Raw genomic sequence first — 16,455 nt, forward strand, 5'->3', positions numbered from 1 at the left:
TTTTGGCCTGGAGAATTCCATGGACTGTGTATCCATGGAGTCACAAAGAGTCACAACTGAGCGCCTTTCACTTTCATATGTGTGTTATGTTTAATTCTCAAAGGTAACACGATTACTTGTGGAAGTAAGAGAAGGAAAAGTCAGGAGGAGAGGGTTTAGTAGAGCTGACGTCGCCCAGCAGTTTTACGGAAGGCTCTCCTGCCCCTGCCCTTTTTCACAGCTTCTTACTTGTTTTAGGAGTGATCCCTTTATGGCTGATGGCATCTGACAGGGAGGCTGGCCAGTTGGGTCGGGGGGAGTTCAGCTTCCAGAATATCTTTCCTGTGAGTGTTGGTCCTCAGGTTAAATCCTAAGACCCCGCCGTTTGAAGGATGTTCCCCTGATACTCACACCGCAGCAGCCCCACTACAGCTCATTCTCCTTGCAGAATGCAGAGAGAAGAATGGCCTGACCCAAAGCTCAGAAGCAAGACTCACAAATCAGGGCTTTGAGAAGTCTGAAAAGGCTTCCAGACAGTACTCCAGACAGCTCGCCTTGGGGGAACGTCAGAAGAGTACAAGGAGAGCTCAGCTGGGGCCAGAATGTCCAGTAGGAGTTGATTCAGGGAAGGATGCTCAAAGCTAGACTTCTGCTCCCTCCTTGCCTTTCCTGGATTAGCTGTGTCTGTTGTTGTTCAGACAGACTAAGTTCTGTCCGACTCTTTGCGACCCCATGGACTGCAGCACGCCAAGCTTCCCTGTTCTTCACTTTCTCCCAGAGTTTGCTCAGACTCACATCCGTTGAGTCGGTGATGCCGTCTAATCTAACCATCTCATCCTCTGCCACCCTCTTCAGCTTTTGCCGTCAATCTTTCCCAGCATCAGTCTTTTCCAATGAGTCGGCTCTTGAGGCTACACAAAAACCTTGGATGAGCTGAGGTTTCTGTTCAGTGATTTTAGCGCGTGTTCTCGTGTTTAAATCTGTGACTTGTATGCACTGTACTAGCCCTTAGAGGTTACTTTTCTGGGACCCACTCTGTCTGTGAAATGTGCACATTCCTGAAAGAGTCAAGACACCACTTGTCCTCAGTATCCCAGGCATTCAGTTATATCCGCGGTTCCAAAAAGAGCCAGTTGGGAGCATCACACAGACCTGATGCCCGCCTTCCAGGAACGTGTAGGGTAAGGCGAGGCAGCAACACATATTAAAGTGTGCTGGCAGCCCAGGTATGGAGACCTAGCTACTGAATCAGACACTCTCCATCTACTTATTCACATATCTAGGGCTCTAATCTGATCCTCTGTAAATGTGGGTTCTTCTGCCAACCTCAGCCCTGGTCTTCATGTACTGGCTTCACATCAGACCAGCCAAATTACAACTGGTTAAACCAACTTTTTCATGGACTTCCCCTCCCTGTTTGATTTTATGTTTTTTTTTTTTTTTTAATTTTTTCTAAAGTCTAGAGGAAGGGGATTTGGGGTTGGGATGATGCCATCACTCCTTTCATTCTGTTCACAACTTTTTGAGTCATGTGGGTTGAAGGTTTGATTTCGAGAAATGACACCACTTTTAAGTTTTGACTCCAGAAAGTCGCTGTGGCTCAGCTCTCAGCAGTTCTAGAGGGAGACTGTGAAAGAGGAACTGGGTAACCAGGCTTCCCCCCGGGGAAGGGGTCCTTTTCTTCAGAATACCTGATTTCACAGATGAAGAGTTTTAAGGGGGTGGGGGTGGGGGGTCAGGGGTGAAAGAGAAAGCAACAGGCGTTTGGTTCAAAAACCCGAGTGTGTAGAACAGCTCTGTTCTTTTCTCCTCTCTCCGTCCCCCCACTAACGGATGCCCTCCATCACGCAGAGATGAACTGGGAAGGCTGGTTACTGACAGCCAGGCAATTCGCAGAATAAAGTTTAACGGTCTACATCCCCTCTGCGAGTCTGCCCCTGTTCCTTGGTGCATCAGCTCAGGGGGAGGACCGGGTCTCAGCCTCACCCTGACTCTCTGCTCTTTCTCTCCCCCTTCCAGCGTGCAAACGCAAAGAGCAAGAGCCCAGCAAGGACAGGAACAATTCCCAGAAGAAATCCCGCCTGGTGTTCACCGACCTCCAACGCCGAACGCTCTTCGCCATCTTCAAGGAGAACAAGCGTCCGTCCAAAGAGATGCAGATCACCATTTCCCAGCAGCTGGGCCTGGAGCTCACGACCGTCAGCAACTTCTTCATGAACGCCCGGCGCCGCAGCCTGGAGAAGTGGCAGGACGACCTGAGCGCGGGCGGCGCCTCATCCACCTCCGGCACTTGCACCAAAGCGTGACGGAAGGACTCTCAGCTGGGCACAAGTCGCCTCCCGACGAGGACAACCGATACCCAAAGAAAACGCAGAGGAAAGAGACACCGGATTCTTAGCTGGGGCCCTTCACTGGTGATTTGAAAGCACAATTCTCTTGAAACTTTTCTATTCTAGCTGTAATCATAGGCCAGGTGTTCTTTTTTGTTCGTTTGTTTTTAATGGCTATGGAATCCACATGCAAGCTGAAAACTAATCTCTTTGAACCGGACATTGTCCTCTGAGCGAGCGTGCTAAGCACCCCAGGAACCCAAATGGGGCCGTCCTAGAGCAAGTCAATTCCAGCGTAGGGTCAGCCAATCAGGATTGCTTAGAATGTCAGCATCCCAGTTTGGGTTCTGTCAGCCTCTTGCAGTCAGCGTTCCCATGAGTTAATAGTAGGACTCTGGCTTGTATAAGGACTCTTGAGTTTGAGTTCCCAAGATGCTACAGTAAGAGAAGAATCTAGCAACAAGAATGACCTCATTTGCTTTCCAAGTGCTTAGCTTCATCAAACCGTAGTTCACCAACATTCACAGCCATAACATAAAAAACCATCCGAATGACAATTACTGAGCACAAGTTTTAAATATGGAAGTTTAAAAACAAAAACAAAAAAAAATCCAAGAACCTGTTTTTTCCCAACTCAGGCATCGTTTTCATTGAATGGTTTAGAAAGCTTTAAGTTGATCCAGTTTACAGGTTTCTTTTCCTTACCTCCTGGAAATCTCACATGGTCTTGGATCCATCAAAAAATAAAACAAACCAAGTCAGTTCACTTGAGCGCCAAGTATCAAGCACAACGAAGATAAATAGACAAGTGAGGAAGGTTCTGGATTCACTGCATCTGGATTTTCAAGACACCAATTGGGAAGTCAAGAGGGAATCATTGGGAATATGGCTTCAAGCACATTTTGCAGTTTGCTACAAATTCTGTTTGTACGTAATGAAAACGCACACTCAGGAGGCCAATTTAACTGTTATGGTATACGGAGCAAATGCAGCATTTTAAAAGATCTAGATTTTTTTAGATCATAAATGTATCCTTCTTGGTTATCCATCACCTGGTTCCTCCTATTGTGCATTATGACCACCACATAATACAGCCTCACGCTTTCAGAGTTGGGTTGTTCCCTTGTCCACCCCATCAACAGGGATGTTTTCAGTGTTTCCTAGCAAGGGGAAAAAAGAATTCAAACCACCGAACATGTTGCTCATAACATCATCTAGTCCTGAATCTCTTTCATTATTGAATCATCCTAGCAGAACAGCTGAATAAATCTGGAGAAAAACACAGCACACCAAAGAAGCAGAATACTGCGAACCAAAGACATTTATTACTTGCCATTTTCTAGCCTGAAAAAAATACTGTGATTACTTTTAGAAGTCAGAAAACCTGTGCAACTCCAAATGGCTTTCAGCGCTCGCATTTGGCTCATCCCTGGGCCAACTGGACCGGCTACGCCAAGGATGTTAGCCAAGCCACCGAGCAAGTGGCTTTCCGGTTCCTGGCTGTCACCTTCCCACAGCAAGTGGAGGAGGGCCCACAGGACCCCAGGAGATTGCGACAGTCACCATGTGCATATTTACCAGTGAATGGCCCCAGGTGGGCACCACAGGGGTGTTCAGAGCAAGCCAAACGCTGCAGTGATGCTTTACAGACACTTGAGACTGACTTTTTTTATGAATTACTTAATCGAAACCAAAGAAACTTTTTCTGCACCTACTTCTGCAACAAACAAAACTGTCCCATTGAAATGAATAAAGAAAAACGGACATCCATGAAAATCCACCACCACCAAGATGGAAGCACGCCAGAAAGGAAAAAAAAAAAACAGAAACAAAAAACATCGAGACACACTGTGTTCGAACGGACCTCTTGGGACATTTTTTGGAAGCAGATTTTTAAAAAGGGTTTGAGACAGGAAGAGAAATAAGGAAGAGCCTCCGTGGCTGCTGCTCCATCCGATGACTCACGCGGTAATCTTAAAGGTGAAGATTGTCTTTAATTTGTGCCTATGCAGTTTTTCAAAAGAACACGGAACAGAGCAACAGAAACCTCAACAGCTACAATACCAAAGATGAGGATTTCTCACACCTTTGCTTCAGTTCATTATCCCCTCTTGCCTGGCTTAAATACTAATAGCGCCATTGATCTGTGTGTAAAGGTAATCAATTTTGTTTCTGAGCAACGAGAGGAAAGGGTCATTTATTTGATTTTATTGTTTGCCTATCATTTTGTTTTATGGCTTTCTACCCAACATGGAATCTCTCAGAAGATTCCATGGAACTCCACTTTAAGATGTTGGGGGTACTGAGCAGTTCTCTCTGCTCAGCAGAGCGTGGGGAATCTTACTGTCACTTGAATGTTCTTTGCTTAACCCTCCCTTACTCTTGGTTCCTTCTGTGTTCAGAGTCTCATCATCAAGGGAGGGAAGGAGAGTGAGGGTCAGGAGTAGGGGTCTTGGGGACGCATCCTCTCCCGAGCCACAGAACCAAAGAATTTGTAGAGGAATTGACAAGCCTCATCTTCATGTGATTGCTACATCCTAACAGGGCTTCATTTGGGGGTGGGGGGAGACATGTAAAAATGATTGTCAGTTTCTACTTTTCTATTAGCTTTTTAAAAAATCAGCTGTAAAGTTGCATTTCTAAAGAAAGAGATATATATAATATATGAATACATATATAGATTCAACTTGACATTGGTGATAACCCAAAGTTATTGCTGTTCAAATTCACGTCTTGTTTTTGTCAAGTGCTTCATCACTTAAGTACTCAGTTCAGAGCTTTGCTCATTTCTCATGCCATCCCAGAGTGTGGATGATTTAGAGTATTCTGATTTCTGTGAAAATTCCTGGGAAAGGTTGAAAGTCAAGTTCAAGCATTTCAACGTTTTAACGTGTTGATAAATGGGTCCATGGGACAAATGAGTGTTATTTGTATTTCGAGTCATCTCTGTTCTCTGTCTCAGCCATGATCAGGGTGGTGAGTGACGTCCATCCACCACGGCCAGGGAGGTGGGTATTCGTCTTCTCTAACTGCTGGGGAAGCTCAGTGGTCCGTTCCCACCAGTTACAGAGATGAGGCCAGCCCAGACACGTCTTCTTCAGGAGCCCTGTCCCATCGGGGTGTTCGAGATGCCCCTCAATGAGTAGATCCACCGAAGGGACTTCTTGCAGAAGTCCAGCTCCTGCTGCAGTGGGTTCACCAGGTTTCCTCAGGGTGGTAATGACCGATTTGTTTAGACAAGCCCGTGTGCAGCCACGGCTGGCACTGGGGTGAGGCAGTGGTGTTGGGGGTAGGGGTGTCTCAGTCCTGGAGAGCAAACACAAGGCAAGGAGTAGGGAGGATCCCCGATTCTTGCTTGGAAGACCTGTTGTCTGTGGTGCCAGCCCCTTGCCCCCTCCACATCAGTCTCCCTTTGCAGAGGCAGCAGCCTGGAGCCACGAAAAGAAAGTAACTTTCCGTGGCTTTTATAATCATCCTACCCGGGGATGTTCCTTGACTTTGCCCTGTGTTGCTTTGTCTCTTGCTCATTCTCCATGTCTCCTTTGTCAAATGACCAAGAAAAGAGCATATTTCAACAGGGGAGTGCTCCTATTGGGTTGATAAAAGCAAATTTCAACTTGGGCATTTCTTAATGAATCTTTGTGACTCATGGCCAATGGAAATGCTTGTTCTTCCCGAGACTGGGCTGAGGAGCGAAGCCTGCTTGGTTTGGTTAGTGATTCTTTGGCATGCCAGTCTCAGCATTTGGGTCTCTGGTGTCCTCTGAAGATGTCTACACTGAAAGAGGCTGCCTTCGTGGCCTGAGATTTCAACCCTGGTCCAACCAAGTGTAGACACATATACCCTCAGTGTTCCTGGGGACCACAGGGAGATATCATAATGTAAAAAAAAGGCAAGAACTTCCCTCCGGGGTTTTGATAAATGTCTCATAGCAAATAATGCCATACCAGAGAGAAGTGCTTGCTTCTGAAAAATTATTTACGTACATATATAAATACATGTGTGTGTCTATATATTTGTGTATTGACAAGTTAAGTCCTACAGAATTTCAATTTGTTAAAAATGTGAAAGAAAGAAGAAAAAACCCTGCAAACTGAATTATAATGGAATTTGACCCACTATGTCTTTCCTCAAGCATTTAAAAACTTAGGTTACCAATTTTAGAAAAAAAAACTCTTTGGACTTAGTTATAGTTTAGGATCCATTTCCTCAATCCAAGAAAAATTCCAGGCATTAGCAATGAAAAGGGCAGGGCAGAGTGAAGGGACAGTTCCAAACCAAATTCACATTCTTGAGACAATGGAAATCCAAAAGCTATTGGCTGGAAAATTCTTTATTTCTTTGGGGAAATAGGTTTGCCTCCGTTTTTGTTTTCAATGTGATTTTTGTTCTGAGGATGTAGTTCTTTTATTCCAGGAAACTTTTATTTTAAAAAGAGCCAATATATTTCTTAAAAAAAAAAAAAAAGAAAACAGCAACAACAATAAAAACTCATCCACAATATTTAAAGGCCTTTCCAAAATGTAAAATAGCATGTAGGTTGTAACACTTAGCAGTACAGGTGGGAATAAGGCAGGTGCCCTGACACTTGGGAGAAATCACCTCTGCAGGGTCTCTTTTCCTGAGGGCTCTGGAAATTCAAGCTTATTTTCATCTCTAGCTAAAATAAAATCAAAATTAGGAGTAAATCTGATACACACACACGCACATTTTTGTTAAGTCAGACAATGTATTTCAGAGCCAAACATAAATGCCTTTTAGATGGTCAGCCATTTTTCTTTATGCTGGGTGTCCACCTATTCATGCTGATATATTAACGTTAAACGGCTTTTTGAAAGATATGACTGCCACCTGGGTGCAGGGGAATGCTTTCCCAGTTTTGAAAGTGCTGGTAGAATTATAGACATGTCCGTTGATTGCTGTTCCTGAAGCATCGTGACAATATACCTTTGTGGTGAACTCTGATTTTCAGGAGGTTGTATAGTAGAAGTAGGAATTTCTTAAAAATAGAAAAAGAGCAGGCTGGGTTCCAGTCTTATTGAAGAATAATGGAGTATATTAAAAAGTAGAGAAAAAGATGATCCATGTGGTCAAGCAAGGTTGACCCCAAAGCCCAAACCCAAGTACTGTGACAGTAACTGTCACGATTCCTAACCAATCAGAGCTGATTTTTTTTTTGTTGCTGCTGCCAATGCCTTTTGGTTCAGACTAGTTAGCCTACAGTAAGAGCAAGTGAAACGTGGTAGACAGAAAAGGGATACAGTTGGTTTGCCTATAACGTTCTGATGTTTACTTGTAAGATTGGAGAGCTTTTATACATTTAGCAAAGACCAAGTCGCCTCTACAGCAACAGCAGATTCTAGTTTTCAAATAAGGCCACAAAATCCTTACTAAAAGAAGCAAGTGTACCGAGTTCACTGTATAAATCTTACCTAGTTAATGACGTTGGCTTTAAATATGGCTGTCCCATTGCCTATTTTCTACCTATGATTTTTTTTTTCTTTCCAAGGGCCAAGGGGAGGGAGGGTTGGTTTATTTGTTTTAGAAAGTCTCAGAATTGGTTATAAAAATTTTTTAATGTATTAAAATGACATAGAGCCTCCCTTAGGTAGGCCCTGAACTTACAGTTGAGGCTGATGGGCTGTTCCGTGAACCCCACGGGGACCGGAAGTCTTCCTGTTCTCAGATACCAAAAAGGCTCTGACAGCCAGAGGCAAGTGAAAGCTGGAGCCTAAGCTTTCCTTACTGGTGTTGAGTTTAGTTGCCTGGAATTAACCAGTTCATTCCCTTTTAATGGAGGAAAAACACACATGGCTACAGATCTGTTCATTCCACAGAAGTCTTCCACTCTGCTCCAGCCTTAGCAGAGATATTTCCCACCGCATAAACCTTGGTAGACACATTTGCCTAATCCTTGTACCGTCTTCAGCTTGAGTGTATACAGATTTAGATGCCTCTTTCACCATGTATTCTCAAAGGCATCTTATAGCAACACCCATGGCCTGTGAGTGTCCACACTGCACAGACACCTCCGTACATCCAGACATACTGTCCCTGTCACAATAAATACGTTTTCAATGGTCGTTTGACATATATGTGGTACTTCCACAGTGTACACTGTTTTTATTATTTATTGTAACATTGAAAACCAAAATGCGGGGTGGGGGGGGAACATTCCAGCATCTTCATTCCCTACACTTGGAATTCCACTCATTTGGTCACATCCAAGGTAAACTCAGCTTTCAAGAAACCTTGCATTTTATTTAATCATCTGTGTAAGAATGACACACATGCTTGATGACTTCGGTTGAATAGCTTTATTCTGGATCTTTCATTAACTAAAGCTAAATCCAAAGACCTGAAAAAAGAACACACACCCCCAGAAAAAAGGAAAAGGAAGGAAAAAGTAGCAAAGTACGAACTAATAAAGAAAAAAGTGGGCTCTGGTTTCCAGGGTTGAGAAAATGGTGATGTGGTCGTGGGGGGGCTGTGTCAGCTAGAGGGAGGGACATGGTGATTTTTTTTTCATGCTTGTCACATTTAAATGGTCTTTTTGAATGTGAGAAAGTTCAGAGGTTATAATTTTCTGCTTTATTTTCATTTAGACTGTGGAACGAGGCTATACGTTTTGTCCATTGAAAAATGAAGACAAAGAAACCTTTTTTTTTTCCCGTTATCTCTTTGGGTTATAACCCAACAAGCTAAGTACCACTAATGTAATTAATTTATTTAAATTAGTTTTTAGCACACTGAATGTATAGGATTTTGATAATTACTTAATCTTTCCTTACTCTGATTTTACTCTTTGTGCTTATTTATCAGAACCTAAACCAACGGTGCATCAGAGATGCGCAATCCCTTTTAGAATCCCCTTGAAGGTCTGCTTTATAAAGCAGAGAAATTCTGTTACAGACAGGGAAGAAATACAGGTTACAAAAAAAACAATTGAGGTATTTTTCTTTCTTGAATTAACTTTGAAAATAGTTTAAGTAACAGTGATTAAATTATTTAAGTTCGCAGCCCCACCTGGTACCAAGCGAACTTCACCTTTTAATTATTGGGGCCCTCAGAGCCTTCATATTGTAACTTATTTATTTAACTTATTCAGCATCTGCAAAAGGTGCACGATATAGTTTATATTTTTTATTTAAAACAACAGAAAGCACTGCAGTTTGTTTGCTGTCAGACGGACAACAGAGCAAAGTTTGTGGACAAGCAATGACTATTCAACCCGAACCTGTGCATTCAGAAAACGCATGCTGAGACCCTGCTTCACCAGCCTGGATTTCGGGACTTCTGTACAGAAACTGGAATAATAAATTAAAAAAAAAAATCAGAACAGCAAAAAGAAACCCTTACACTAGCTGCTTCCAAGAATGAACTCTGTGTGTGTGTAAAACAACAAACAAAAAAGGAAAAAAAAAAAAGCAGAAAAAAGAAAAAAAAAAGGAAAAACTTTCTATTTCTAGTGAGAACCAAAGAAGGCTACCTCACTGACTTTTTCCATTTGTAATTTTAATCGTGTTGATGACACCAAAGATACCAAAGATTTCTTTCTCTGTGCGGTCTGCATTTTGCTTGTGCTCTTTTATAATTTTAACTCTTCTCTCTGACGTATGGCATGTATGGCCACAGCTCAGATACCCCAAAGAAATAGTTAATCTATGCGACAGTGGCTGCTGATCGGGAAAGGGATGTTTTCTGTGTTTTTCTTCATGCGTTCGCTGTCCCGCCCACGTGTTCAGGATGCGTGTTCAGATGTTGCCGTCACTGGGTCCTGAAATTCCAGATTGATGAAGAAGCCTGGTTGAAAGTGGCCTTCGGTCCCAGCCACGACCTCTGTGCCCTGCTTTGGAGCTGCCACAGTTGAGATTTCCAATAATAAGAATCCTAATCATTGGACGGTAGAGCTGGAAGGGACCTTAAGAAGTTTTTAGTCCAGCCCCTGGAGGCCCAGAGGAGTGAAATAGTTACCCGACGCAAGTAACTGACCCAGAGGCAAAGCCCAGTCAAGCCTCTGGGTCACTACTGTGTTCACGCCTCGAGCGCCTCTGCCTGAGACGGGCCACACGTTGGCAAGAGGAGGAGGGCTTGGAGCTTGTCATGGACATTTTTACCCGGTAGAAATAGGAACAGGTATTTTGGTATCTGTCTAGCTAGAATCTCAACATAAAGTCACATGAGATCAGTTGCTTGTAAATGTGGTTAGCCTTGATCTATTAGAGCTCACAGAGGGGTTTTTGCCCTGGAAGTACACGCTGTTCCATTGAGATCACTGTTGAACCTCCTGCCTCCAGAGTGTTGTAGAGACAAGCTTCTGATTCAGTGAGAAGAGAAAATTCATTCTTGGTCTGCTGAGTTGAATTGTTATGCATATTTTTATTTGCATAAAAATAAAAAATGCATAAAATTTGCATTTGTCAGTATTTGTCAGGGGAATTCGATCACCATTTATACGTGTGACATTTAAGCTGTTCAGCTTTTCCCTTTTCCTCTTGACACAATACATCGTTTCGAGGGCACCTCTGTACTTATGAGAGAAGTTTAAGCCATGTATCATCGGATGCTGAAACATTACTCATTAGGAAAAAAAGATGACCACAAAATTTCAGAGGAATCAATTTGCCAGTTTAGGAAACAAGTGCTTAAAGTTACTTCTCTTTTCCCTTCTTACTCATGAAGTGAATTGGTCTTAAGTTTCTTTTGAGTCAATTAACTGATTAATTCACCACTAAGATTCAGTCACCAGAGTGATTTGTACATGAGCAAGGTGAAATCATTCTCAACTGTTGACCAAATGAGTTTCAGACATATGTGAAGATCAGCCTCCAGTCTGGTTGTTTATTGGATACTAGTGTTTTGCATTTCAACTAACGTAGTTCTCTTTCAGCTTTTTAAATGACCATTTACACAAAGAAGCTAAGGAGGGAAAAGACCAGTCAATTCCTCCAATCCACGCATGGATGTGAGTATAGCTAGTAGAGGAAATTAGAAGCTAGACTGACAGACTTGAAGATAACACTCAGTTATCCCTTCCTGTAGTTTCCAAACAGCGTACTGACCCATGTGAATCTTCTTTCCGGTCCAAACAGGCTCCAAGCACCATCTGTCCCCCCATACCAGGCAAAGGTGTAAGGCCTGACTTTCAGATAGCAAATTGCTTTGGTTTTCTTCCCAAATTCCTATTGAAGTAGCATTCTCCGAATACCCGGGAGACAGGTGTTCTCCCAGACCAAGATGATCTGGTGGTTGAGCAGCGAAGTACTCTGTAAGCCAACACCGCCTTCCCCAGCCTTCTGACCACCAAGCCCCTAGAAGAGGGAGTGCAGGGAGACGGATGGCAGCCTGAACACAGAAAACAGCCCCGGTTGGCAGACCCTTCCTCAGCAATTCCCCCCTCAGCCTCATGCTTCACTTGCAAAGTGTGATGTAACCACGGGACGAGTGCCTTGCTTGAACCAAAGCAACGATTTAGCCAGTCTGGACTTCTCTGTGCTTTTTTTTAATCCTTCCTGTGAATACCTCAGCTTCCACTGGGCCTCCATACAGTAAATTGGTGGGCTTATTGTACTGTGGTGCTTTGCAATGCAACCCTGCAAACAACGAGATTTGTACTAATACCAAAGGTTCTTTCTCTGTCTCTCCTCTGCCTCCCCTGTTCTTCTCCCTTTTCTAGTTCTTCACGGTTCCAAAGCTTTAATATGAACCTGGGCATGTTGGCAATGCAGACCGCGCAATTCCTTACCGAATTTTCTCAGATATACCTCATAGATAATAGTGTTTAGAGTAATGTTATTATAGCGTATGTAATAAATTATTCACTGTTTCTTTTGGTAACTGTGATTTAAAAAAAGAAAAAAGAAAAAAAAAAAGCTTTATACGTTTTAGGTTGTGCTTTTGTAATAGACGAAAAGGTGAGCTTAAAAAAAAATGTATGGTTTTCACCGCCCCCCCCTTTGAATTTTATTTATTCTGGATTGGGGAAAGTTGCAGAATGAGCCCAAAGTTTACAGTTTCATATTTTGCTGAAGAAACAATCTGTGTTCATTTGCTCTGTTGAAAAAAAAATTTATTATTTTCTACATTTGTGCTACTTGGTCTGAACAATTAATTGTTCTGTGTTAACAGTGTAGTATTATAATTAGCAACTGCCAATCAGTGCTATAATTTTATGCATGAGGCTAAAAATTTAGCAGTGTGATGCATTGTGGTCTTAAATAGCAACGTTTTTCATTTTGAACTAGATCTTCCCCTTTGGTTCAATGGACTTTATGTATGCATGGGCGCCAAATTGTTCATTAGCGGTTGTGGAACGGTTGTGTATACATTAAACTGTGAAAATGTACACAGTTCAGCCTCAGACAGTGGTAATATTGGTTTTATTGGGAGCTGTCTCACCTCGAGAATACCTTGACCTCTGTTGGGATTTCAAACCGAGTCAGACTCAATCGAGTTCACGTGCGAGGAGAAGGGTCGTTCCGAGTCTGAGCTCGCCACCTCGCATCCCCCAGATTCTCATAACCCATTATCTCACGCCATGCGAGAGGAGCTTGGAAACGAGCACTGAAAAACAGCTCTGCATCTTAAGTTCCCACAAGAGAGTCCTTTTGACTTTCTGCTCCTGACCTCAGACATAACTGGCCACCTGTATGGAGATGCAGATCGACCCAGGACTCGCCTCTCCTGGGTCTTTGCTTGGGGATGGCCACTTCGTGCTCGATTTCCTAGAAGAAGACTGGAGTATTCTGTCAGGGCAGTTCAGATGGCGTCAGTATCATTCATTGTTCTCTGGGTTCTCTGTCCCTTTTCCTGGACAATGCCACCAGCTGTTCCAGTTTTTGGGGGGCAAAGATAGATGGCCATTCCTAAAAGCTTCACCTGTGCACCCATATCATGGATTTTCCTCCCTAGAGTGAGAGATGGTTCTAGCTTACTCTTTTCTGCCCAACAATGTTGCATCTATCCTAAAGCGGGTATAAGAAGTTTTGAAACCTAGTTTAGTAAAACCTTCTTTGTATAAACTCCCTAATTATCTGAGGCCCCTATATATCTCAAAAAGTATTTTCACTTGCAGTGGATTGGGCAAACTCGTTCTTTCTTATTTTGGGTCCCGAGGCCCATTCTCAAGTTTCATACCTATTCCTCCAGTCAACATGCTTGACATAAAACCAAATCAGTTGCCAAGCACACTTTGTTTTGCATAGGAGTGCAGCTTAGGAAACAGCAGTGGGAAGGCCGCAGCCCGCTCTGCAAAATGTTGGAAATCACCCACGGTAGCACATTGATATGACCATCCATGAGAATATACTGAAAATGCGCTTTCATTAATAATGCCAAGAAACATTTTATTTGGCCTTATAAAGTAGATCGTGATAATGAAAGCTTTGTAATAGATAGTCTTGATTTCTTCCCTTATTAATCTGCCAAAGACAGGAATGGATACAAGAATTTTAAGTCGATTTTTGTTGACCATTTATGATTGTAATCGTGTTTAATCTTCCAGAAAGCTTTCTATGTTCTTCCGCCGTAAAACCAAATGGATGTTTCAGTCAAGTTCTCCTCACCCTCACAAACCCATACACGAATCCTCTCAAAGCAGGTGTTGTAGAATCTACGAAATTCAAATGTATTTTAATCCGAAGTAAACAGAGGAGTGTCTGAGACATGAGTGTGCCCAACAGTTTTTATTATGAGAGACGCATGGGTCTGGCTTATTAACTAGGATTTGCCAAGAAGACTTGTCTTATGAAACTCGAGGTATATTTTGTTATGCCATTTTATGTCCTTTTTTTTAAAAAAAAAAAAAAACTTTGTGGAAAGTGATATGTTGAATCAAGTGTAAGCTGAGTTTTCCAGACAACTGAAGTAGCTACATCGTGAATGTTATTTTGTTATTAAAGGGTTTTTACTCAATGCTTGTGCCAGTGGATGTCCTTTTCCTTGAAGACACAGAACTATGGAAGTGCCTCACCTGGGCCTGGGTTTCCCTCCTGCTCTCTTGGGGACATGTGGGCCTGGCCTGGGAAAGGAAGGTCATGGGCTGGAAGGTAGAGTTTGGCTCTAGGGCACGTGAATGTGAGAGTGTTCGTTGCTCAGGCGTGTCCACCTCTTTGCAACCCTGTGGACTGCAGCCCACCAGGCTCCTCTGTCCATGGAATTCTCCAGGCCAGCGCACTGGAGTGGGTTGCCATTTCCTCAAGATCTGCTTAACTATCAGCTTTGAAGAGAGCTGGGTCCAAACTTTCTAACCTCACTCTCTGGACCCCAACAGTTCTCTGACATCCCTTGGCCTTAAGCACACGCCGGCATGAAGGCAGACCCCAGTTCTTACAGGAAAGGCCAGGACGTCAAAATAGCCATCCTGAATCCTCGGTCGCCCACCGGACACTCACCTGTCCTCAGGCGGGGCTCCGCCAGCCAGGGTTGTGGGTGGCCCATCTGGTTGGCTTGACCTGCGCCCTCACTGTGCTGCAGGGGTCCGGGTCCCACACTGCAGTGGGGCTCATTTAAGTCAGAGCCCCCCACGTCACCCTTCCTCTGCACCCTGGTTTAGTGAATCCATCTGTAGATTTTACAAACAATTATTTGGAGAACAAAGAGAGGTATGAATGGGTTTTCCTGTTGTTTTGTTTCCAGTTTATATTTTGGCTATCCCCAGTTCTTTGATCTGGAAAATAGACGAGGGGAAAGGAGATGTCGGTGCCTCTCTGCCTGGCCCCTCTCTCGGGGGACCATGCACGTTGCCCGTGTTACTGGTTTTTCTTAGAGGACAGGCTGAACCACAGCTATGGAGCCAACCAAAAACATGGCCCATTGATGCCTACTTTAATCTCTGTTTGAAAGTCCTCTTCAAAAGTCTATACAATGTGGGGGCTTCCCCCGTCTCCCTTGCACGCGTGCATGCAATGCGTGCTAAGTCGCTTCACTTGCATCCAACTCTGTGCGACCCTGTGGACTATAGCCCGCCAGGCTTCCCTGTCCATGGGATTCTCCAGGCAAGGATACTGGAGTGGGTTGCCATGCCCTCCTCCAGGGGATCTTCCCAGCCCAGGGATCAAACCCACATCTCTTAAGTCTCCTGCCTTGGCAGGCGGATTCTTTACCACTGGTGCCACCTGGGAAGCTTCCATCTCCCTTGCTTTGATCCAATTTGGCATTTAGCTAAAGAATCTGATTATTATATAGCAAAAATTTTTTCAGATTATGACAGGAAACCTGCTACCTGGACATCAGAGTTAACTCTTCAAAGACCATCCAGCTGTTGAACAGGTAGTCATACCATTATCAGATACTTCCTTGAAGCTAGAATATTATTTCCCTTCTTTACTATGTCTTTTTGTGTTACACAAGTCTAAATGGGGCCAGCAAACTTCATACCGTGAACGGTTATAATGTACATGTTAATTCACTTCAGTCATGTCCTACTCTTTGTGACCCTATGGACTGTAGCCCACCAGGCTTCTCAGTCCATGAGGTTCTCCAGGCAAGAACACTGGAGTGGGTTGCCATTTCCTTCTCCAGGGGATCTTCCCCACCCAGGGATCGAACCCACGTCTCTTACATCTCCTGCGTTGGCAGGCAGGTTCTTTACCACTGGTGCCACTTGGAAAACCCACAAGAGATTATAAGATACCTGGCAAATTGGAATTCCAGAAACAAGAAGATAACTTCCCACTGAGAAAATGATAAAGAACGTCTGCGTTTGGCAGGCAGGAACTGAGAGGATACAGACTTAATCTTGGTGTTGGCTCCTCTTCCAACCCACACCTCCAATCACCAACTCTTGTTTTCACTCACTCAGTCCGAGAGCCATTGAGTCTCCTCTGGTCTCAGATGCCAAAGAACTTCGTAAAGATGGTTTGGAATTGACGAGCATCCCCATTGGTTTCCTTCTTCATCCTTTGCTTTTCTTCAAGAAGGTGTTTCCCCGGACTGCAAAGAAAAAGCCTGGCCTTTTTTTCACCCTTCTTATTCTAATATTTCTACCCAAATTAATATTTTACTGGCACAGGTGCTGAAGATTCTTACTTGGTCCATGACTTCTTACTAGAGAAACTGTCCTTCCACCGAAGTGAGTGAGAACACGTTCCAATGTCTTCCATCGGTTTTTCTTCTCGGGATCAAATCAGTTAGGGCTCTTTTCTCC

The 16,455-nt window shown here is 43.6% G+C and overlaps 1 protein-coding gene across 2 annotated transcripts in view; it reads left to right on the forward strand.

Annotated features, from left to right (window-relative positions):
- ONECUT2 (one cut homeobox 2) overlaps nucleotides 1-14,222 on the forward strand; it is a 57,091-nt gene extending 42,869 nt beyond the window's left edge. The window contains exons 2-3 of one of the 2 annotated variants that reach the window (XR_009733338.1): nucleotides 1,999-4,465; nucleotides 9,469-14,222. Coding sequence is in view for 1 of the 2 variants with exons in the window: in XM_061400302.1 (XP_061256286.1) it covers nucleotides 1,999-2,285 (287 nt within the window). In the remaining variant the exon portion in view is untranslated. Of the gene's footprint in view, nucleotides 1-1,998 lie in introns of both variants that reach the window. The other variant, XM_061400302.1, reaches the window with a different exon arrangement.
- Nucleotides 14,223-16,455: the final 2,233 nt, after the last annotated feature.

Source organism: Bos javanicus, chromosome 24, assembly GCF_032452875.1.
Source record: "Bos javanicus breed banteng chromosome 24, ARS-OSU_banteng_1.0, whole genome shotgun sequence".
NCBI lineage: Eukaryota > Metazoa > Chordata > Mammalia > Artiodactyla > Bovidae > Bos > Bos javanicus.